The sequence below is a fragment of the Apaloderma vittatum genome, unplaced genomic scaffold, assembly GCF_000703405.1.
Source record: "Apaloderma vittatum isolate BGI_N311 unplaced genomic scaffold, ASM70340v1 scaffold35283, whole genome shotgun sequence".
NCBI lineage: Eukaryota > Metazoa > Chordata > Aves > Trogoniformes > Trogonidae > Apaloderma > Apaloderma vittatum.
In genome coordinates, this window is record NW_009709340.1 from 21,321 (window position 1) to 46,054 (window position 24,734).

The following is a 24,734-nucleotide window of genomic DNA, read 5'->3' on the forward strand; positions in this document are numbered from 1 at the left end:
GGCTGAAACACTAGAGAATAAAATTAAGAATTACAAAGAGCAAAACTGAAGCAAGGCAATGCTTTCTCCTTGCACTGTTGCTGCATCCCCTGCCTGCAGTGAACTGCCGTCTTCAGCACTTTTAAGTGAAACGCTGCACAACACGGAGTGATAATTCATGAGAAACGGCTTTTTATCGTTTGCTTCTTTTGCTACCAGCAGTTGAATATTACCAGCATTTGATCCAGTATTGGGTGAAATCTCTGCGTATTTGGTGTTCATGATGCACATCAGAAAGTTGGTTATATTTACTCTGTTAGCTCACGAGACAGAAGGAAAGAACTTCCCCAGAGCTAGGTCCCAGGGTAGGAGTGTCCGTACCGAAATACTGAGCTCTGCAGAATTTTGTTGCTTGCGTGCATAAAGGGTTTGGGAAATCTGTTCTACATCTGGCTTCTTGGGTTCAGGCACATCAGAATTCAGTTATTAATAATATTTGTCCAAATGTTCTGATCCAAATCCGTGGAAAGATCCTGTGTGCATGTGAAGCAGGCGCTATTACATTTATCTGATGGAAGGCTTATCTGTGAGAAAACAGTTCCAGAATCTGTGAGAAAGCAGTTCTAGAACCTAAATATTTTGCAGGCTCACACCAGCACTTAAGCTTGGCTTGGAAACCCTTCCCAGATTGAGGCACTCCTGAGCAAACTGGGAGTGCAAGGCGGTTGCAGAGCTGATATGCTGCTGCTCCTGCAGCTCCTCCCGGCTCTTTTCTCGTGCCTTAGAGGAGCATTTTCAGCGCTCACCTACAGTGAGTTTCTGCCTCCCTGGTGACCTTGGGGTTACCTGCTCGAGCTGCTGCAATAGGAGACTCAGAGGTGTAGGCACACCCTAGAGGAGCCACAAGCTTTAGGTAGGGACTGAGCAGCAGAAACTTTAAAGCATCCTTTAGATGCATGCCTATGGGCACTATTTGAGTCGAAAACAGAGAAGGTAAGTGAATGCTCCTGCAGAAAAGGAACATTTTTTGTCTTTTTATCCAAACGCTCCACTTGGTTCTGTTCTGATGTCACATCTAGGCCCATACCCAGTGCTCAGTCGAAAGACTGGAGCATCTCCCAGACTTACCAAACAAAAAGAACATATTGCTCAAAGCTGTGCAGCAAATATAGATCCTACATGGCAACAGGAAAAATAAAAGGAAAATTAGCTGAGCAGCGTTCTTGTGACAGAACCAAGAATGTTATCCTTGGGATTCTTTTCAATCTAATTTCACTCAAATGTCAGTTTTGAAATGTGTATGGGACGCTGCATTGTTTACTCAGAGCAGACCGGCTGCTTCACTTTTTATATCTTTTATCAGGATGACATTACCCAGACAGGCTTCTAAAACAAAGGAATTCTGTTTAGCTAATGGAAAATTAAAAGGATTACCTGTCCTGCCTTATGTGCTCTCTTTTTTTATTTATGAAGGTAAATATGTGCATTGTGGTGCATGAAACCACAAAAATAATAATAATTTTAAAAAAATAAAGCACACAAAAGACAGGCCCCAGGTTATAGCAGTAATGTCTGTAACACATGTTAATACTGACTGTGATTTTTGTCTATATACCCAGACACCAAAAACACTGAAGCTCTCACAGCAATGCACTTATATAGTTCCAGAAGCAGTTTGGGGACTTTTGGCATCCAAAGAAATTTCCATACCCATAAAACCTCACCTAAATAAGCTAAAAGAAAATACCTAAGAACAGCAGAGTAATATTTGGGTGGTTATAGGCAGGGAAGCAGACGGAACTGAAGTAATTGGGTTTTGATTCTGAATACACTATGCTCTCAATCTTTCCATCACTCCCACACACCCATCTTCACAGCCGTTTCACAGCTCTTTCTCAGTTATGTTCTACAAATATTTACTAACCTCCAAATCCCATCACTTGTTGGAAAGGTTACAGCCTGAAGAACATTTCAACACTTACTGTGGCTGACACACCAAGTCACAGTCGGTGACTTCTGCAGACAACTTAGTTGCAAACACCTTCCATTCTCCCCTGATTGCTGGCCCTGACTGCTCGGAAGTCGTGTTATTAGGTTAATTAATACTTTATCCACTTCCTGGCTTCCCAGTCTGTAGGGTTTCTCAGAAGTAAGGCTCACAGATAATTTGTGTGTGTGTGTGTGTGTGTGTCTCTGCACACCCCCGGTTGTCACCATTCCCATCCCTCACCCAGGCTGCGAGAAAGCTGGAGGACACACACCTGCACCCGAGCTCTGTCCTGTTGGGCAGGCTACGAGCAAATCGGGAGAAATACAGTACTTGAACGAGGCAGCACCTTGTTCTGGGAGGGGACTCAAGAAGCCACCTCGTGCTCCTGCGTCTCTCATGCTGTGCGTCTCGCGTTTGCTGTTACTTATGGGAAGCTGAGGAGGTGCAGGAGGCAGAGCCCCGTCCAGTGAGCAAAGAGCCAACAAATATATTCTGAAGCAAAACCGGGCGGTGTTGGTCCTATCTCAGAGTCAGGTGGGCTTGGTTCTTTGTCAGGAGCAGCACTGAGGCATAAAAGAGATAATGGATAGAAAAACAAAGGAGCCGCTTTTAGAAGTAAACCAAGAGCCCCTCTCCAGCCTTTTCTCTTTCTCCGGGTTTGTGTCAGTCTCAGCCCCGAGTGTGTGACCAAGGCTCCAAACACATTTGGCTTCCCTGCTCACGCAGCTCCGTTACGTTCTCACAGGCACAGGGGGGTTTGAATGCGAGGAGTTAGAATCTTGTGGAAAGCAGTTGGGTTCCGGAAACTGAAGTTAGACATTGTCAAGTTATATTGAAGAGAGAAGCTTTGATTAAAAAAAAATAGTAATAAAAATGGGTGGGGGCTTCATTTGCCTTCTCACTGGTCCCTGAGAAACAATTACAGAAATGCAGAACACTTGTATAGTACATCTATCTCTTCCTCACCTTTCCCATTGCTATTCCTCCTTTAAGGAAGATTTCCATAAGATTTCCTTTGAACCACTAGCTTCTTCTCCCCCAAAGGATTTTTATTTTCCTTGGAAATACTCTGGGCTTTTAGCTGGTTTTTGTTGTGGTTTTTTTTCACTATTATTTAGAGAGTTTAAGAAACTCAAAAAATTGGGCTTAGCTCCATCACGTACCCCTCAAAAAATTTTGAAAACAGCTACAGCCCTGTACTTGAAGCTTTGTATTGTTACGTGTGTTTTGCTCATCCCATGTTCAGATTTTTAGACGCTGAACTATAATAATGCAGATCTACTCCCACGCAGCACGACAGCACTCAGCTGAACCCTGAATGTTACATTCCCAATCACAGTGGGGGCTTTTTATGTTGCTTCCACTGATGAACTTCAAAGCCCTCTTTTCTTCCCCACTGTTTTATTTCTCTGTGAATTACTGTAATCTTGTTTGCTCCCAAGTAAAACACTTATTTTCATTGGAAGGAATTTTTTTTATCAACTCTTTTCTGCAAACATCTTAGTGGAAGGATCAAAAAAAAAAAAAAGGTATAAAAACATGACTAATTCTGTTGGAAAGTAAGGGTATCAAGTTTTTGTTTTCCAGTGTGAAACCAAGTAGTCGCCTGTTTAACATAAGTAGTTCAGTTTCACAAATGATAAATTAAACCAACAAAATTAATATTTTCATGTGGGCTGAAACCAACAAGTCATGAAGGTCTCTGGGTGTTCCTAATTTTGGTTGCTTCCAGACTACGAAGAAAAATGATCAATAGGACCAAGCCAAGGTCTTATTGGACCAAAATTCATATTTTACCAGAGAGCTGTGCTCATGGCACAACTGGAGCAGCTGATACCAGTCCACCGTGAGCTCTCAGCAGTTTGCACTGCGCTTACTCAGATCTGCTACGTGGAGATGCCTTGAGATAACTCATAAGGACTGATCCGGACTTTTCCAGGCCATCTCAACTGCAGAATGCACGCTTGAACACAGGCCCACAGTCTCCTTCATTATATACCATTTCATCAGCCCTAAACGTTACTGACAAGGGATGATTTTTTTTACTAGAAGTAATATCCACTCACTTTCTCTAAAAGTAAACAGACCTGTCACCGACACTGAGCTACTGGCAAGTGGCTCTGGTAGCAAATTCTTTCCAAAACAAGTAATTCTCTCTTCTTTCTTATTCCTCTCCCCGCAGGCGCTCACTATGGCACCAATTCAGGCAACATATGTACCACACCTGGATGTGTGACAGCAGGTAACGGTTGTTACTATGAGTGATTATTGCAAAGGTGGTGTTTTAGATGATGTTAACTTCTACTGAACCTGAATTAGTCAGGTTTAAGACTGGAGAAATTGCAGAGGAAGGAAGTTTCCCCTTGGGCTCGATGCACTTTGCTCACAACTGTCAGAGGCAGCAAGTGCAGCTGTCCTCAAATACACTTCCATGTGCAAACCCCTATTCTTTTCCATTCCGTACTTCCTTTGCCACAGGAGTATCATTCACATGGAAGTAGTAAAGGAAAGTTGCCAGTGTGGTCACAACCCCCTGGCTCTGGCCTGAGCCATAAGGACGTGGCTTGACCAACACTGTCTATCCATGAAGTGTAACAAGAATCCCCTTAGACCAAGTTTTCTCTTTAAGAGAACGCATTCTACACACGGGGCTATCCATCTTCTTATTTTGGGCATCTACTTGTGCACCTCAAGAGAGGTGAGACTCCAGCACAGATGTTCCCAGCTCTCCCTGGAAACCCTGACTTGACAGGTGGGGCCCCAGTAGAGCACTGGGCAGCGTGCTGGGCTGTGGGAGACCTGTCCTGTTGTGCCAAGGCTCCCTCTCCAAAGCAGTAGAATTGCAGTCCAGACGGATGCCATCACATGCTTCCACGCATTTTTAAGCAGAAGATAGGATCCTTCATACATGAGAATGAGTCTTACTACTATAAGCAGCATAAAGAAGGTGCCTTCGTGCCAAGTGGCTTCTTGACAGCCTTGTGGCGGTCCCAGAGGTTACTGGGCAGCCTCTGGAATTCACGTCTCCAATTTTGATACCTAGCTGCTCGAATAATTCAGAATATGGACCCAACAGCTGACCCTTGCAAGGATTTCTACCAGTATGCCTGTGGGGGCTGGCTGAACCGGCACGTTATCCCAGAAACCAGCTCCAGATACAGCATTTTTGACATTCTGAGAGACGAGCTGGAAATCATCCTAAAAGGTAGGAATGCGCCTACTCTGTCCTTGCTTATGTACTTGGGTTTAGTTTCAGATATTTACTGCACAATACACAAAGAAACAAACCTCTAGAGAAGTGCTGATTGTGATTTTTTTCCCCCCTCTCTCTCCAGTCCTTTAATCTCTACATCTCTTGCTACATTCATTTTGTGGGAACATCCTGTTCCCACCAAAAATTAGCCAGAGGTGATTTGATACGAACTTCAAAAGGAGCAAGACAAGCCGTATGCATGTCCTTCTTCCTGACACTTTTTCCATTAATAGCTCCTTCATAGTTCTAAAGAACACTCTAGTTTCAGAGTAATTGAAGCCTACAATAACAAGTATTTATCATAGCCCTGAATTCTCGGTGATACCTGTGAAAAGATCAAAGCTCTACAGGGGGGAAAAAAAAAATAATAAAAAAATCTCACTGCTGTGGTTCCTTCCCCAGGCGTGCTGGAGACTTCAGATCAAGGGGACAGAGAAGCATTTCAGAAAGCTAAAACACTTTACAAGTCATGCATGAATGAGAGTGAGTCTCTTCTTGTTTCATTGATTCCCTTGTTCAATACCAAGTGCACAAAAGTACCACTGTACTTTAAAGCAAAAAGCCAGTCGATATCTGTCTCATCTGCATGGCCTTGCCTGGAAAGCTCATTTTCAGAGGAGTGAAGATGCCTTGGTACATCATTAAGGCTTAACATACGCATTCTGGGGTGCGGGAGGACAGATGTTGGTTACACATCTCTGGTGTGGATGCAAAGCCTCCCCTTCCGAGGGCAAAACCATCTCCCATTTCAGCCTTTCCAAACCAACTCAGCCCCAATCTGTACTAAAGTCAACAGAAGGGTTTTCGTCACTTTTCTGAGCACTAATGTAAGAGACGGATGATTTTGTGGTATCTCTTATTTTCTGCTATGGCACGTTCAGTTTCAGATTTAAACTGTTACGCCCATTACCTGGTTTTCTTCTTTTTTTCCTATGAAAACCCTGTAGTACTTGTTTTTTTCTCTCTCAGGTCTTATAGAGCAGCGAGATTCATTTCCTCTGCTAGAGGCCTTAACCATGGTTGGGGACTGGCCAGTGGCTTCTGCAGACTGGAATAAGACCAAAGGTAACACTGTGCCTGACAGGCTTCGGTAGCGTCAAGTCAGAACTATTTACTGCACCATAGAGACTCCTGTCGTCCAATTAGATGCTCCATTTTAACTTTTTCTTCATAAAAATTCATATATATTTTGCAAGCAGTGATCTATATAAATAAGATGGTATAAATTTAACGTGCATATTGTAAGATCTCATTCACGAGCAACGTACGTTTTAAGACAGGAGACCTAAAGGACCCACATGAATAATGAAAACAAAAGCAATATAACCAGTCTGGCTGTGGTTTAATGTGTGTATAATAGTTAACGTTTGGGCTGCCTAACTAGTCAAGGCCATGGTGATGCAGACTATGCACAGAAAATTGCGTATAGAGATTAATCATGTACTGATTATTTTATATCACCAAGACAGATAAGGCCAATAAGAATAGTCCAGCAGTTTCTAGCTATAGACAAATGCCCAGTCTGGTTCTAAATGATTTCAGCAATAAGCACGCAAACTATGCAACTTAATCAGTCCTAAGACATATTGGTAAATGATGTATATTTTCCCTTCTGTTTCCCAGAGCCACACTGGAGCATGGAAGAAAAACTCTCCATAATGAACTCCAGATTTAACAAACGTGTCCTCATTGACATGTTCGTATGGAATGATGACCGGGATTCCAGCAGACACATCATTTACGTAAGGAAAAATTGCAGGGAATTATTTACATGCCAAAATCGGAACAGGTAGTTTTTTACACTGCATACAGATTAGCTTTCCATAAGTCAGCAGCTATGCACAATGCTGGCAAAATATAAGCAGCAGGTCTCTCTCAAAGTCACACCGCAAAACATTTTAGGGTAGCAAAACTGTTGTTTTAGTCAGCAACTAAAAATCAACAGGCCTTTGCCAATTTACAGCATCTAAGGGTTGTGAATTCTTGTGACTTGCGAAATGGGAGCTGTGCTCCTGAAACACGTAAATAACATTTCCCAGTTTGTTCATGTGTGCTTATGTAGGAAGTCTAGACTTCAAGTCAAGAAACTGCTTCTCTAAGTGGCTTATATTTATCCTTAGATCTCAAAGGTTACTGGAAGATTTTCTTAATAACCCCATTCCGTCCTTATTTAGAAATCCAGAGACAAAAGTTGTACCTTCCACGTCCTCCCCAGTTCCCAGAAAGCTAAACATCTCCGATTGTTCGGCGAGAGCGAGGGGAGCACCCGCAGCATTTCACGCTGCTTTTCAAGGACACCTTTGGACAACGCCAGTGCCTGTTCATCACTAACTAAAGAAACTTCTGATTTCCTGCAGATTGACCAGCCAAGTTTAGGAATGCCATCCAGGGATTACTACTTTAACGGGGGCAACTATCAAAAAGTAAGTATCACTTGTCATTTATTTACTACATGCTACTAAAACAATTTTATTGCTTATCCCTGTGTTTCAGAAGACTCAAATACATGAACCATTATGTCAGAATTAGACTATGATATTAATTGCTATGTTTTTTCCTAATGATAACAAAGATTTGTGAAGTTTACGGAAGGACTGAGCAAAAATCAAGCCTCTCCAGAACCGGCCAAGTCACACAGAGGAGAAGGCTGTGGGAAAATAAAATAATCACATTTCATAGCTTAAAAGGGTCTCTAATTTTGAAGGAGAGGTTCAGCTTTTAAGTGCAGATTATCTTGGTTTTGCTTATATCTTCTTCTAAAGCCACCGATTCTGGCTACTATTTTACAAGGTACTAGAAAGGTGGATTCTAGAAAAGGTAGAAGAGTTGTCACAGTGGTTCATATCTGAACATACAATACCCTGAAATATATTTTGTTGAACACCAAAGCATTCAGAATTTTTCACATGTTCATTCAGGGGGAAAAAAGTGGGGAAAAAAAAATAATTAAAAAACCCAAACAGTATTTCACACAGAGCAGCAAAATTTATATTAATGGAACAGATACGCAGCTAATAAGAATCTGCTGCTACTTAGTCCTCCCTTCCCCAAAATTACATGAAAATTGAGAGATTATTTCCCAGCTGCTATTCTCTGCCAATGCTCGGAGCAAAAGCGTGAGGGTTTCTGTAAATACACAGAAAGCTGTTGCAGATGTAGCCAGATAATTTATCGTTTTCCAAGATGAAAACACCACTTGAGTACACTTCATTTTCCTCAGTTACATCACACTAACAGAGAGTATTTGCATCCTAACATCAACTGATTTTCCTAACACGAATGGAAGGGAATACAGAGAGACAACAATCAGCATTTTGGAATCTTTTTTTGTGGTGGTTGTGAAGGCAGATGAAAACATCAGTGAGACCAGTTCTCTTCCTGCAATGTGTCTGACTACACTCTCACACAAAAAGAGTCCTGGGAAGTTTTTATGAGATTGTTTCCACACGTCCTGGGCACCTTTATGAACTGCCAACTTCTGTTAACCTGTCTCGTGACACAAAACAATCTCCGAGTCCTTGTGTCGGGAACTGCAGAAAGCTGCTCTGCAAGTTTTTTTTCACCTATAAAGGGGCAGTTACAGTAGAAGAGGGATATTTACTCATCACTGCATGAAAGTCAGACTTAAATTGACTTGTAAGAGGTAGAAAACGAGGTACAGTACACAGCCAATCCCGAATTAGCAAAAGAAAACCAGTACTGCTTAATACATTTTAACCTGCAGCTATAAAGAAGAAGGGCTAAAGCTGTGTTTTTAATCTCCATGCATAAGGAGGAGATGCAACCCCTTTTTATTTGCTATTTAACAGCTCGCTTCCCACAGACAATGAACCGAACTGATGACCCAAACTCCCCCTGTGCTCAGTCCAGCATCTTTTGGCAAAACTCCTGCTGAGGCCGGTGGGAGTCTGGCCTGATTAAAGCCTCAGCATTCAGCCTAAAAACACAAATCGGCGTCATCATGCAAGCGCCCAGCCCCAATCTCACAACAGCTACTGCGTTTATCTGGTTTCCAAGGTCTAGGGAGGAAGAAAAGCAGGCGAGAAGAATAGGTAGCATTAAGCTTTCCTGCCTCAGAGACCAGCACTCCCACAGCAGCCAAATATCTTTCCGAGGTCCATCCTGAGGCATAAATCACAGCCATAATCTCCTTTTAGAAATGAAGCAAAGGTATCGCAGGGAACCATCTGAGCCAGAGCTTTTCTTTCAGACAGTAAAAACAGAGTTTAGAAGGTTTACAGTATTAACTTCCAGAGAACTCAAGCCTTCACGTTTGCCCTGGCATTCTGGCGAGTAGGGATCACTATTCCTACACTGTAACGCAAAGCACCGAGCTTGCTCTTTGCTCAAGCAGCAATTTGAACTCAGAATGCCAGAGCTGGATTGCAGAGGGAAGCAGAAAGGGTCGCTTTCACCACATATTTCAAGACTGGCAACTGCACTGTAAGGTACTCCAGGATGAACTGAGGTCCTAGGTGTTGCAATACTATTACACTAGGAAAACAAACAAGCAAACAACAAAAAAACCCCCGACAATCGAGAAAATGGAGTGGGGAGAACTGCACTGGAGACAAGGGCAGAGGCTGTGACCCCAGGGCAAACCTTTTCACGGCACACTGTAAAGCTGAAATAAAAAAATAAAAATGGTTTGCTGGATGAGAAACGACAGACAGCAAGCCTTCCCTTCACAATGCCACACACGCTTTGTTTCTTCTGCGCAGGTGAGAGAAGCTTACCTGCAGTTCATGGTCACCATTGCCAAGATGATCCGCGAAGACAAGAACGTGTCTCAAGACGATTCCTTTGTCCAAGAGGAAATGGCAAAGGTTATGGAGCTCGAAACAGAGATTGCAAACGTGAGTACAGAAGTCAAGAATTTCTCAGGGTCCTGAAGGGGGCACATGGGGCACGTCCCTTGCTGTTTTTTTCTGCAGCAGTTCTTAACACGGCAGAAAACCCGTGGCCCAGAAGAAAGCAGGGAGCAGAGCTGCTGTGCTGTGAGCAGCCTCTGCGTGTGAAATTGTGTCTGCTGTGTACACGGCTGCTGTGTCTGCTCTAGTCCTAGCCATAGGTATTTTTGGAAGTCTCCTAAAGCAGGGTAATCTATCTTCTGCTAAGCACACGCTATGATAACACCAGGGCTGGCTCCCTTGCATCCTTACAAGTCTATAGCACCCTAAAAATCTCTGAGAACTGTCTTCCCTTCTAAAGAGGATGGAGAGAACCACTGGGCTCAGTGTGATACTGAGACATCATTAAATAGAGGGGTCCCGAGTTCCTGCACTGAGATTTAGAAAGCAGCACCAGACACTATCAAATGAGCTTTCGTTTCCCAAATAATATGGCTTATTTCCACATTATTTGAGTGTGTACACATGCATGTGCACGCATGTGATCTCAGGCATTAACACTTGTGTCAGCTGATTCTCACAATAACCTTGTGTCTGTTTTCAGGCAACTACCCCAGCAGAAGAGAGGCACGACGTAACCTTGTTGTACAACAAAATGACCTTAAGAGAGCTGCAGGAAAAGTTTGCATTGAATGTAAGTGTTTAATGAGCAGTCTAATACTTCCAGCCTCCTCTTATTACCGTGCCAATTGGAAATGGCTTTGTGAATTTATCACTGATGCAACAAAGAGGTGTAAAATCATCTCTATTCTTAATCGTGTCTTCAGAGTCTCTTAAAAATATTTTTCTACCAAACAGCGCCACAACTACATTCAATTCCATAGACTGCAGGAAGTTCAGACAGATACTGAGGCACTTAAACACCTGCCATTGGTGTATGTCTTTCTGTCTGCCCAGGATTTTAACTGGACCTTCTTCATCCAAGGTGTCATGTCTTCAGTAAACATTCAGGTTGACCCAGAAGAAGAGGTTGTTGTGTATGGCATCCCTTATCTGCAAGAGCTGAAAGCAATTATCTCCAAGTACTCGGCAAGGTAAAGAAACTGGAGAGTACCCAAGATAAAAGTCATGGAAGTATGTGACATCCCTTCACTGTAAAATATGAGAAATATCTTCTTAGGTCCAAGGGTCCCAAAGTAGTGTGGTACTAGGGGTTTCCTCTGCTCAGATAAGGTTAAATGGAAATTTAAAAAAAAAAAAAAAAATCACAGGCTTAGCTCTTGTTACACTCTAGAAGAAAGAAAAAAAAAAATCAGAAATTAATGCCTGAATAGACATCATAATAAAGTCCTCCATCTGGATGCCTCTCCAGCCAGCCAGCCTGCTAAACAAGGTCAGCCGCCTGCAGATGTGCTGGAACTGATGACTGGCAGCAATCTTCTGCCTTCTTACCTTCATTCAGAATTAAGATCCCCCCCGTCTGTCTGTCTCTCTGCACTGGTGCTGCTTCTTTTTTGCAGGGGATTAAACTCAGCTTTGCTTTCCCATGCAGCACCATCCAGAACTACCTCATTTGGCGACTGGTGATTGATCGAGTCAGCAGCTTGAGTCGGCGGTTCAAGGATGCTCGGGCCAACTACAGGAAGGTATTTGCCTCTCTTCCTAAAGAGTCTAGCACTGGAAGAGGGGCCTGGAGTCACCAGATCAAGTTCTTGCCAACAGCGACATTATCGGGTCATATAATCCCCAAACAAATCTAAGAACAGCAACAATGGAAACGTCTGTCTTAGGTTAACCTGCTCTTGAGGCAAAGGCAAGACACGCACAGGCAGAATTAGCCCTCTGGTGGTTTGTGTTGTAGGCACTTTATGGGACAACCCTGGAAGAAGCTCGCTGGAGGGAGTGCGTGAGTTACGTCAACAACAACATGGAGAACGCGGTGGGAGCGATGTATGTCAGGAAGGCATTTGCTGGTGAGAGCAAGAGGATGGTATGTAGTTTACCCTTCATACTATTGTACATCCACAAGGTCTACGGTGCCCATTCCCCTCCAGCTGATCTCCCGATTGAGTTTGTCTGTTAAAGATACCGACCGGCCAAGAGGCAGTAAGATAAGAACTCACTGGTGAAGCTCTTTCTAACGCTGAGTACTGTGTTTTAGAGCACAGAATTTGGAGACGTTGTCTTTCAGTTAGGAAGCTTTTCACCCCACCTTAGCTGTGCCTGGGAAAAAGACCCTTTAAATGATTAATTTGTGTCTGCCTCTCTTTTAGGTCCGAGATTTAATAGATAAGATTCGTGAAGTGTTCATCGAGACTTTAGATGAGTTGCAATGGATGGATGAGGCATCTAAAGAGAAAGCTCGTGAGAAGGTCAGAGATAACAAGGACCTTTAGTATTCTGTCATGAGTATGACATGTTTGGAATTTTGTAGCACCATTATGCCCAGTTTCTCCATAAATGACAGAAGAAAAACTTTGATGTTCGCTGTCCTGTCATCCATTATCCTATTACATTCTCCCTTTCTTTTTAATCCATTGTTAGCTCACATGTACTTTTATTTCCTTTAACGAGTCTTGCGAACCACGTTATAAACAAGGAGGAGATGACACCAAACACATCGACCAGAATGACAACAGAATACAATGCAGTGCCCCAAAGAAAACTTGTCGGACTTTTCCTTGGCCTTCGGACCATCAGCACTGTTCCAATAGCAAGAAAAAAAATAAAATAAAAAATAGCTGGGTACTAGGAGAGGAAGACTGTATGTTCCATACTGTCTCCCTAGGCAATAGGGTGCTTTTGAACAAGATCTTCAAATATTTGCATCCGATTTCTCAAGCAGGTGGACAAATAGCAATAAATAATTTTAACTATCCTATGTTCAAAAATCTTTTTTAAAAAGACATTGCACCAACAAAAACAACCATTAGGAAGAAACATTAAACTCTTTTTCTTCTAGGCAATGGCAATTAAAGAACAGATTGGCTATCCAGATTATATTTTGGAAGATCAGAATGAAAAACTAGATCAGGAATATGCCAACGTAAGTATGCTGTGCCTACCTCTGCGAGTACCTCAGTACTAAAGCCTATACTTATTCTCTTGCCACCTGGAATACTTACACTTGTGCAACTGCCATTTCCAAGTGACCAGACAGCATGCCAGATAAACTCTGCCAAACAGTTTAATCAACAGATACATGCCAAGAGCTAACTATTAAACAATACCTTTCCATCAAAACATTTTAGAAGATACATTCGGTGGTAGGAGGAATTCCTCTTTCTGCACAGCTCGCTGACATACTTGCATATCTGTTTCTTTAGTTAAACTTCAGTGAACACAATTACTTCGAAAACATTCTGGAAAACCTGAGAGCTGGAGCCCAAAAGAGCTTGAAAAAACTTCGAGAGAGAGTTGACCAGGATATGTAAGTTCTCAGACCGCATGCTACAGACAGCCAAAATTCTGGAATCACGGTAGTTGTGTCTAAATCCCCTGCACAACATCACCAGGACGGCCCATCCAGTCCTTCAAGTGCAGCCGCGTTCCTGCCAAGCCCGGGACATGGATACATCCCAGAAGCCCTGGCTTGCGTGTTCAGTGACAAATTCTTTGGAATATGACCCAATTTCCAGAGCTATGAGCCTGCCAATCTGAACTCTTCATAGTCCAGTTAGCTTCCCGAGCTGGACACCTCCAGCCCAGCTCTCTGGCAAAGCTACTGCTGAACACGTTAGCGACAGGGAGGCTGGAAGGGAGGCACAAATAAGGAAGCCAATGCCAACTCGATGTGTGGCTCGCTAGCAGGCTTCCAGCCTGAGGGATGCTGGAAGAAAATGGCTTCAGACAAAGGGGAGTAGATTTCCATAAGAACTTCAAACACTTCTTCACAAAACGTAAAATAACACAGTTCCTAATAAGCAAGAAAAACTCTCCAAAGAGAAGCATTAGTTAATTGTTGCAAAACCTATTCATGTTTTCTATCCCTCTTCTTGTGGTTTTAGCTCAAAACCCAAGCCCACCATGCAGGCTCTGAGAAACCTCCAGTGAACTGCTGATGAGTAATTCACCAAAGGAGTTTTCTCATCAGTTAGCTAAATAACAGAGTATTTTTTCCCCAATTTCTCAAGAAACAAGGAGGCAATCATGGTGCTTTTCACAGCAAAAAATTCTTGCACAGAATTGGCATTCTTAGTCCACAAACTGTGTTATAGATCACTCCTGCCTTTTACAGTCTGTCTAGAGATTGTAGCCCTGCAGTCAAAATTCCCAATACCTCTGCTCATTCTAGGTGTGGTTTAAAGCACGTGTGTGGGAACATTTGCATAGATCCAGGCATTAGACCTTCTTTGCCCAGTAGCTCGACGATATATGAAATATCAGTAATTTGCACAACAATAATTCAATAAAAGGAATGTCTAAAAAAAAATAATAATTACTAACTTTGTGTGCAACATTTATTTTCAGATGGATAATTGGAGCCGCTGTGGTCAACGCGTTCTATTCTCCCAATCGGAACCAGATAGGCAAGTTCACAACAGTTTTAAACAGCTGCATGGAACTAATTAACCAACAGTCACAACAGACAACAGCTAAAAGCAGAGACCTCAAAAATACTCGTAATTTATCCCGCTAGCCTATAGAACCACAGAATGTTTCGGGATGGAAGGGACCTTTAAAAGTCATCTAACCCAAACCCCTGCAGTGAGCAGGGACAGCTCTAACCAGCCTCATCACAACGAGCTACTTTCCATCGGTGTAGTCTCCACTCACCTCCAGGCTGTAGGTACAGCGAAAGCTGGGACGAGTCCTGCAGCCGCAGCAGGGGTCACCTCCAAGGCCGCAGCTCACCTCCCCTCGCAGCCACGCTGTAGTCGAGCTCAGGTTCTGCTTCCTCTGTTCTACGCAGATCGCGGTCAGCTGTGAGCCAGCTTGCCAGGCTGGGGCTCAGGCCTCAAAGAAAACTGGCTCTTGTAAAACTTTGCCCTTACAATTCATATGGAAGCAGCTGGTTCAAGCAACTCAACGATGAATACACAAGCTGAAAATCCAAGCGCAGCTACCCACAGTAGTGCAGATGTCAGTAAAATCCCATCTCTCGTTTGAGGAAAATAATATTCCTGCTTCGGTTTTATATTTTCCTCTCCAAAATCGTATGGCTAAAACCTTCTATATAGTCAACAGGTCTCTAAATGAAATGTTTGCTGCATAATTTCAATATCTCACTTAGAAAGTATCTTGTTAGAATTAATTGCTTGCAGCCTTAATTGCTCTACAAGTGCATGTGCTTTTAATCTTCTCCCGATGGGATGAAAATTAAATCCCATTGGCTCTATGTAAGGTTTTTGCCAGGACACTGAAGGAGGACAGACCTCCCACTGCCCCACATCGGCATCCAAGTGCACCTGGGGGTCTTACTACTGTGTGTATTTTACACACTGAGCACTGTTCGCAATCGGCGTGTGATTGCCAACCTTTCTTTAACAAAAATAAAGCAGTAAAACATCCCTTAGTTCCCCTATAAAATGACTCTAAAACACAAACTGCGCTTACCTGCAGAAGACAGTTACTAAACATTTTGTTCTTGACTTGGTGCAGTGTATGTTATGGACCAAATGAAGCCAAAGTTGAAATGTAAACGATGCTCGGTTCTCAAACAAGGAGATGCTGCAGTTGCAGATGTGCTAAATTAAACCTTCATTAACTTGTCATCTTCCATTTATCGAGAGAGAAACAATTTCACATGGAGGGGCATGATGTTGTTTCTAATCATTTTATATTTTACGTTCCTTCCTCATCCTTAAACCAAGCAAACAAGCTGTCTGCCAAGTGTGCAAACCCAAAGCTACTTCACAGCATCTCCCTCTCTCTTCCACTCTTTGCAGTTTTTCCTGCCGGGATTCTGCAGCCCCCCTTCTTCAGCAAACACCAACCACAGGCCCTGAACTTCGGAGGGATCGGGATGGTTATTGGGCATGAAATTACTCATGGGTTTGATGACAATGGTGAGTGGATAATGGAGAAAATTTGATTATTCCAGTTGCGCTCATTACACTGTAAGAATGGGAAATCACAGGAATAATAGAGATGAAAGGACCACAATTGATCTTGTCCATTCCCTCGTGCCAAAGACATTTCTGACAAATCTCTGTAGCCCAGACCACCCAAATTGAAGGAGGGAAGAGGGAAGAACGGCTGCTCTAACATACTGTCACTCAAAACTTCCCTTTCTTTCTTGGATTTTCACACAGGTAGGAATTTCGATAAAGACGGAAATATGCTTGACTGGTGGAGCAATTTCTCAGCGATGCATTTCAAGGAGCAGTCTCGCTGCATGGTTTATCAGTACGGGAACTACACGTGGGAGCTCGCTGGAGGACAAAACGTAAGTGAACCACCACCATTTCCACACCACTGGTTTTTAATACAGAAAAGTGATAAACGTCAATGGAGAATCTCTACAGCCAGTAAGCATAACCCCTGGGTCCTACAGGGTAGTTGTTCTAGAATAAGATTCAAGGGTGGTTTCCTGTAAACTGGGGATACTGGTGTAGCCTAGAAAACCAGGAATCTCTGCGTGCCGTCGGCTCAGTGGGGAACAGGGCCCGTGTGTGCTTTTGCTGCCAGACCCTACGAGGGTGTTTCTGGCCAGGGGGGAATCTGGCGCTAACTGCCATGTTTCACCAGCCCTGCTAGCATATGTTCTGCCCAGCAGCCTGTATTCTGTTCATGTTATATTCATATGTATTTTATGCTAATCTACAGCCTTTTGCCTCTTATTTTTTTTATTTTCATTCCCTCCTTTCTTTGTCCCAGCACAAAGTCACTGCTTCCTTGAGCTCCCCACGTGACTGTCTAACTGTGATGTATGGCTGTGCTTCAGCCTGTGGTTCTTCGGGTTGCTAACGTTACTGACTGTATAGAGTAAATGAATGATTATTCTTTTTACAGGTCAGTGGAATAAGCACTCTAGGAGAAAATATTGCAGATAACGGAGGAGTCCGACAGGCTTATAAGGTAACTTTCAAATATACTGTGAGTTAACTTTACCCCTGGGACTCAGCAATGGGGTTACCTCTTCTGCCATTGAAAAAAAAAAAACGATGTTATTACCATATTCAAAAAGCTAAAGCCTCAGTTGTATAGCTAGAAGCTTATGTCCCCATAGATCCAACCCCAGTGTAGGATTTCTGGCATTTCTGCACCCAGGAGAAGACCACCTCGTTCTCCTGGGTGTCCTTTGATGTACTGCGATGCTCGACACTGCCTGCTTCTGCCTCAGGTAAACAAGGGCAACATCCATAAATAGGCACAGAATTAGCTAGGAAAAAGGTAAAGCCGTGTGCTCTGGGACTCTCTCAGCAAAGGGGAAGGTAACAGAACGCTGGAAATTAATCAGCGTGAGGACACATTAACTTGTCTCCATTATGTCAATATACCTAAAAGAAGAAAATTGGCCAATTAATGCATAACAGTAGCAGGTAATGGATTTAACATTGATCAAGGTTATTATCTGCTATTTTATGAGCAGTTACCCGAAGAGATAAAAATCATCACCACAGAATTGTGGAGAGGACTTAACACTTCATTTCCTGATGCAAATTCCTACAGAAAAAGTCAGTGAAGGCTGATGATTTTATTTCAGACCACGGTCATGGGCATTCAGTCAGTTATTGATTTTATGCAGAAAATGGTATTAGGGGTTACACTTCGTCATGCTGCTTGCTTGCTGAGACACAACAGGGGCCGTGGGGGCAGAGACATACCTGCCTTTCCCTGAAGAAATTCAGAGTAAATCTCCAAGTGACTCCACAGAGCACACACACAGGTTCTTCCAGTGAGGGTCAGCTGGCCAACAACAGTTACGACTCTAAAACTCCACTGCCATCTAAGAGTTTGGTCTTGTTTTTCCAGTTTCACAACGATTTTCAGGGTACTGTACTTAAGCAGCTGAATGCAAATTATCTTTGTGTTTCGTGCCTTCACCAGACAAGTCAACTGAGCCCTTACAATGACAGCTTTTTCATAAAATTAGCTGTACTATTTGCATTGGAAAGATAAAACCTACAAAACCAGGGGAGGGAAGGCATGTTGGGTTGTGACTAAAATCTCTTAGCCCAAATTAACATTCCAAACACCCGTCATGCCTGAACAGGCCATCCCGGAGCTTCTCTGAATTGCGTCTCTGATCATTTCTAGGCCTACCTGAAATGGCTGGAACGGGAAGGGAAGGAGCCGAAGTTGCCTGGACTGAATCTGTCCCACAAGCAGCTTTTCTTCCTCAACTTTGGCCAGGTAAGAACACTTGGATGCAGCCCCTATCTGCTGCGTGTAAGTATAAATTTGGTTATCTTCAAGGTCAGGGAGAAAATTGTAGCTATTCTGCCTCCCTGTAAGACACACTCCAACTGCATCATAACAAATTGGGACGGCTCTTAGGAAAAAGTCTTTAAAACACGGAGACGGTCCCCAAACTGAATTCCCTTTAATACTGACCTGGTATCCATCCTCCTTGAATAGGTTTGGTGTGGTTCCTACAGACCAGAATATGCCAGCCAGTCAATAAAGACAGATGTTCACAGCCCTCTGAAATACAGGTGGGTTTTACTGACCGATTTACTAATGGAGAACTGACTTGATGCAACCCCTTGCACCAATACAGCACAAGTGAAGAGAGTGGCTTGTTGCTAGCAGCTCTCTTCTCTCAGACCAGATAAAGCTAGACCAACTTTCAGAATTTCTCCCATAGCTTGCAGGACGCTGCTGAAGAGTTTATTCCTTTACTTGGCCTGCTGGATTTGCCAATCTGTAGGGAACGGACCAGGACCCAGAGCTCTTTGTTCGAGCATTTCGTTAGTCATAGTAGCTCTATTTTTCTTGCATAAGGGATCCTGTATTCTGAGACTGTAACTAGAGTTAGGAGACACCAAGCGACTTCACAGACACGGCTTTTCGTTTTCCGGAGCAATAATCTCCCTGCACCGTACCCACGTAAATAAGTTCCTTCTCTTTGTTTAGGGTGATGGGATCTTTGCAGAACTTCGAAGCGTTCTCAGAGGTGTTCCACTGTAAAAAAGGCACAGCCATGCATCCTGCAGAGAAATGCAGAGTGTGGTGACCAAAAAAGAAAAAAAACCACTGGTGAAGAGCGGCGCATACTCTGGTGACACAACGAGCAGTCCTGGCCAACGATGTGCCTGATGTCCTCCCATTCAGTCACGGCCAAGGCGAGCGGTGCAGCTGCTGCCGTGAGAGTCACTCGAGCTCTTCCAGTCCCACTGGGGAGCACGCGGGTGTCCCAGTGCCTGCTGGGCTGCGCTGGAAGCCACCGTATGCTCCAGAACAGAAACACGACTGTTCCACACGACATCCTGACTGTTATTAAGATACCACATCAGGGTTACAAAGACTAATTCTTAAATAAAAAGCAAAACCAACAAACAACTATATATCTATTTTTCAGAAAGGAACAATAATTTTAATATGTCTTACAACTACGCCTGCTGAGGCTCGGCAAACCCATTCGAGATGTTTCCCTGAATTGTTTTCCGGTGTTCTGGTTCAGTTCCTGGTGCATTCTTCCCAAATCCAGGTTAGAGATAGTTTAAACTCTTGTGCCGTCTGCATACTCGCACTTTGATCACCGCTTTGCTGTAAGAGGTTGCTATTTGTCTTGATACATTATACAAAGTGAGCTGTATGTTAAGATCCCTGTCGGCTGCTAATTTAATGCCAGGCTGCACTCTCCTGCACTCGAGCTCCTGCTCCAAAGAACAACTGTAACGTGACCTTCAAGTGAGGTATGACGAGAGAGGAAGATCACACTCTTAAAAGTACAAATTCTCTTGTTACGATTAATAATTACAGGGTCCCTCCCTTCAGAGATATATTTAAAATTTTGCTTATTCTTGTAGAAAGTGTACAAAATACTTTTTGCCAAATAGCAAACGTGTAACCATGGAAACAATTAAGCTGTTTTTAATCCTGTGCCTTTTCATTTTGCCATAGGCTATTTTTCAGTATTTACACTTGAAAATGTAACAAGTATTAATTTTTAATAAAAAAAAGAAAAAAAAAATCATTGTGGCCAATTCAGCAACTCTGTGTTACTATAGTTGGACAAGGTACTGTGTGTTCCTGGTACTTTACCTCAGACGTGGATCAGTTTAGAATAGAATCCCTCCCCAGTTCCCACCATTATTACTATTCTTGATGCTTGTCTGTTTTGGTAAGTTCCAGCTCTTTCTGACACTGAGCACTAAAACGCAACAGAAGCAATTTCATGTAACATTACAGTAAAATCAACTGTGTAGTATCTAAAATGTCACCCTCTTCTAATTAGTGCACTGTGCCATGGTTTAACTTATCTATCAAATCACCAGCAACAGTACCTCAGGATAAACTACTACTGGAATTCTTCTTTAGGGAGAGAAAAAATTGTTATCCCACATCTTTTAGCAGCACAATATCAGGAAAAAAAAAAAAAGAAACAACTTTGAGGAGGAAAGTTTTAATGTAAAATCCAAGAGATAATACAGGACAGGGAAATAAAAGATGTTACAGAAGATACTGATTGTCAATATGAACAATAACACAAGAACAGAATCTGGCACGGTATCTTCATTGACGTTTATTCAGATTTGTGGTGGTCCAGTTATCACACAAGACTCAATGCAAAAGGCAAGTTTTCCACACTCAGGGAGCACCAGAACACAGTCAGTCCTTGCCAGCTTCACTTTTGCTAACGCGTGTCATACTCCCAGTTTTGTCATCAGACGTAGCCCTCTCCACCGCGCTGTAAGAAACACAGTCCTTGGGTCAACTGGCTTCGCACCTTCTCCCTCCCTAAAGTACGAGTTACTGTTCCTTGTTACCAGGTTCACAGGACACTTTTTGGCCTCGAGAATTGCATTCTCCTACATCTCTCTTAGCAGAGGGAGTAGAGAGCTCTCTGGTACTAGATTGCTTGGCACCCGCTGCCTGCCGCGGGGAGCTGGGGAGGGTGACAACAGGATGTATGCGCCAAGCAAAGGAAACAGCACGCAGCCGCGCAGAGGTCAGGTGGAGGAGGTTCGCATGGCTGACAATTTAATTACTCTGCAAAATCGTTATGCTCTGGAGAAGTGCCATTAGAAGCTCTGGCACGTGCAACTGCTAAAGGGATAATTAAAATGTGCCTGGGAGGTTTTATTCCAAGGTATCATTACAGCACATGGAAGTTACTTTATTCCTTCATGGAAGCTTATTACACCTCCCACCTGCAGAAGACTCTTTCCATCTGTCGCTTTGGGTCGGTGCCAGCACAACCCAAGCGCACAAGCTACAACCTTCCCTTAGAGCCCCACACACGTCCTCGTGGTTCACCCCTCTCCATTCCTACCTCCCCTCTCCAGCCACAGCCCCTACATCACACTGGCTACCAGTGACCTTGATGAAACGAGAACAAAGGGAACCAGCAAACAGCAACTGCCAGAGCAGAGATGATAATTCCTTTCCAGGAAGATCCAGGTGCTGACCAGACTGAGCTCCAAAAACCTTCAGTTGGTCAAGGAAAATTTTCCTGCACAGCCTGTTCGGATCACACGGTACAACCAGTCACCCCAGTGCCCAGCCCTTCTGCCGGGCTGTCTGCACCTGACCGACAGGTCAGCAGCTTCACTGGATTTCTGTTGGTAGAAAGGGAGCGTCTGCCGTGCTCCCCAGACACTGATTATCGTTATCCCATCATCAGGTGAGGTTTAAGCTACAACCGGTTTCCTCACTTCACATCAGGGCAATTTCAGCTACAAGAAACCCCTGCCCCTACCTGAGGTTTCAAACCTCCTTCAGCAGTTGCGACGGCGTTTCAGCTTTCTCAAAGGAGTGGAGTCACCTCAGGAGCCCCAGCCAAGACCATCTTCTTCTCTGCCTGGGCAGCAAATAATGTAATTAGTGTTCAGTAAGAGTGAAACTGTCCTCAAAACAAGGTCTGTAATGTTTTCTAAAGGAATTCCAAACAACCCAGAGCTTTCACTACTGAAACAGGGCTTATGTTCCCCAGGAAGGAATGAGATGTAGATGTTCTTGATTTGCAGAGCCTTCAGAAACGAAATTCTCTCTACAAACCAGAGCATTCTGCCAGACTCACACACACGTGCAGTACTTATTTTTGTCATTTACAGTTGCAGCAGAGCAGCTTTTTTAGGTATTTAACGAAAAAATTAAAGACTCAGATGTTTTCAAACCAAGTCTTTCCTTCTCCCATGCTGCCACCTAGGGACACACTCGGCTCCAACGTGTAAAAGAGACCATTTCCAGCTGATCGTGTAATTATGGGGCTGGAGGACTGATATTGCTTTGCAAAAACATCTTTGGACCAATTGCTGCCTAAACACTACAGTAAAACCCTCCTCTAAACAGCAACACTGAACAACAGCAATATTTAACTCCTCTCCCTTCTTCAGAACTTCACCTGCTTTCACAGCTCTTGAATTAAAAGTTCATCTCAGTAAAAAGGTATTGGAGTAACTCGAGATGCAGAGTACGCCAATACAATGATTTTAATAAAATAATCACACAGGCTGCTAGGCAAGCAGAGAGCAGCAGCCTGCCAGCAGCCTTGCAGCACCTATAAAAACGTTTACGCATGCGCAGCGCCTGCCCATGAGGTTTACAAAGGGCTTTATGAACTCTGATTAAGGTGAGAATTAACATACCTGATTATGCAGAGATGAACAGGCCTCCCAGAATAAGATGAACATAAAAAAACCCCAGAACTTACCCCGAGGTTGGCACGCAGCACAGAGAAGGCTGAAGTTTTCTTGTTGCTGCTCTCTGAACTCCCTTCTTTTGGGCTTTTGATTTACCTTGAAAGTTGGCTCAAGAAAGCTTTTTACTGAACAACAGGAGTAACCCTCATATACAGAGTTTTAAGGGAATGAGCACAGGTTAACTATTATTAAATATAGGAAACATCCAAGCTGTGGAACATTAACCAGAGAACTAGCCTAGAGAAGAAAGGTCAGGAAAGAAAAATCGTGTTTGCCCTCCGTGTATCTCTACTGTTCACGGTGACATAACTCCGTGAGCCAAACCAGGCCTGCCACAAAACTGGCAAACGCCAAAAATAGCAACGCGCTTGCTGGGGGCCATGGCTATTTTCAGAATACATTAGAAGTGCCTTACTGACTCGTCACACGGTTTACCAGTGAGAATAAAACTAATTTCTGCAACACAAAGGTTTTCACGAGCGTGAGTTTTACTGGGGCTTAAAAAAAGAAAACAAAACAAAAAACCCACAATGCTAAAAAATCACAATATTTTTATTCCTGTGATTTTAACAGAAGGTAATTCTTTGTGTATGGATCTGCGTGCACACAGCAGAAATTTTAAAAATAATTGTAAATCTTCCTCTAACACCATGATGCCCTTTAAGAGTAATACTTTTCCTCAAGATAATGGCAACAGCCAAGCAACTCCCTGTTTTCCCTTCTTCAGGTAACAGGAAAGTTCTTCGACTGAGGGAATGTGTTTTCATTAGTAAGGACATGATGTTCACATAGGACCTTAACTTTCTTTGTTGGAACACATCATTATAATCATGACTTCATTAAAAGCTACATGTCTTGCTGCACCAGATTCCTCTTCCCACCAATATTTTACTTCCAAAATGAAAAAAAAAAAAACGTACAAAATGCATTCAGAAAATGTGTTATGTGTTAGTTACATGGAATCTTTAAAATAAAAAAAAGCTATTTTCTTCTGCCAACAAGCATATCTTGGAATAAGTCCACACAAAGCAGGTGATAAGTGTCTCTGTTGGTAAGTAAGGAGGAAATTCCTGGCACACCACACAGGGCACCACTCGTCAGGCGGGGATGTGAAAGGAAGGAGCTTTACAGCGTCTGTCAGCACTGAGCAACGCCTCGATCGCTCCGCTATTTCCAAGTTCCATACTTCAGAAGAGGCCGCGCTCTATTTCCTTGGCTCCTTTGCAGATCCTCCTTTCCATTTCATTCATTTCATCAAAAAAAGTGCCTTTTTCTCCATCAATATTTAAGAAAAGGTTGGGCTTTTTTTGTTGGGGTGTTCTGTTGGGGTTTTTTGTGTGGTTGGGTTTGGTTTTGGTTTGTCGGGGGCTTTTTGTGAGTTTGGCTTGTTGTTTAGTTTTTTTTACCATGTTCATTGTCTATAATAATTCAAACAGAAAAAGAAAATGGCTACTGGGGCCTAATTTCTTCAGAATCGGCACCGACTTCCTGCACGGCAACAGTTGTTTGGTCGTCGTTTTGCCCGGTTAATACCAAAGCCTGACCCTGCTGTCCACAGGAAAACACAGAGAGTCAGCTTTGACTACCTGCTATTCACACTACTAACAGCTAAACTTCTGCTTCTTCCTTAAGAGCCGGAGTCACTGCAGGTCCCCTCTCAAATCCCAATTGCGAATTACCCAGCCCATTCAATGTTCTCCCTGTCTAACCCATCACTGCCCAGATAGCAGATCTTGCAAACCACTAACAGGAACTTTTAGGTGATACCTAATACTGTTGTATGGAAAGATAAATAAAAAAACACATAAGACAGACTTGGGCAGGTGTCCATCTCCTAAATCCCCTTATATATTCATTCTTTGCCATCTTTTCGTTACCGAAACAAAGGAAGGAGGTACTCACCCCCGATT

The 24,734-nt window shown here is 43.2% G+C and overlaps 1 protein-coding gene across 2 annotated transcripts in view; it reads left to right on the forward strand.

Moving 5' to 3' along the window:
- The window catches only part of MMEL1 (membrane metallo-endopeptidase-like 1), a 20,354-nt gene extending 1,161 nt beyond the window's left edge, over positions 1-19,193 (forward strand). The window contains exons 3-23 of one of the 2 annotated variants that reach the window (XM_009866887.1): positions 4,152-4,211; positions 5,013-5,174; positions 5,625-5,705; positions 6,192-6,287; positions 6,846-6,964; positions 7,580-7,645; positions 9,944-10,078; positions 10,677-10,766; positions 11,030-11,166; positions 11,625-11,718; positions 11,934-12,062; positions 12,346-12,444; positions 13,035-13,118; positions 13,399-13,502; positions 14,543-14,601; positions 15,961-16,080; positions 16,327-16,460; positions 17,027-17,092; positions 18,275-18,370; positions 18,596-18,672; positions 19,094-19,193. In XM_009866887.1, coding sequence (XP_009865189.1) covers positions 4,152-4,211; positions 5,013-5,174; positions 5,625-5,705; positions 6,192-6,287; positions 6,846-6,964; positions 7,580-7,645; positions 9,944-10,078; positions 10,677-10,766; positions 11,030-11,166; positions 11,625-11,718; positions 11,934-12,062; positions 12,346-12,444; positions 13,035-13,118; positions 13,399-13,502; positions 14,543-14,601; positions 15,961-16,080; positions 16,327-16,460; positions 17,027-17,092; positions 18,275-18,370; positions 18,596-18,672; positions 19,094-19,193 — 2,108 coding nt within the window. The remainder of the gene's footprint in view (positions 1-4,151; positions 4,212-5,012; positions 5,175-5,624; positions 5,706-6,191; positions 6,288-6,845; positions 6,965-7,579; positions 7,646-9,943; positions 10,079-10,676; positions 10,767-11,029; positions 11,167-11,624; positions 11,719-11,933; positions 12,063-12,345; positions 12,445-13,034; positions 13,119-13,398; positions 13,503-14,542; positions 14,602-15,960; positions 16,081-16,326; positions 16,461-17,026; positions 17,093-18,274; positions 18,371-18,595; positions 18,673-19,093) is intronic. The other variant, XM_009866888.1, reaches the window with a different exon arrangement.
- Positions 19,194-24,734: the final 5,541 nt, after the last annotated feature.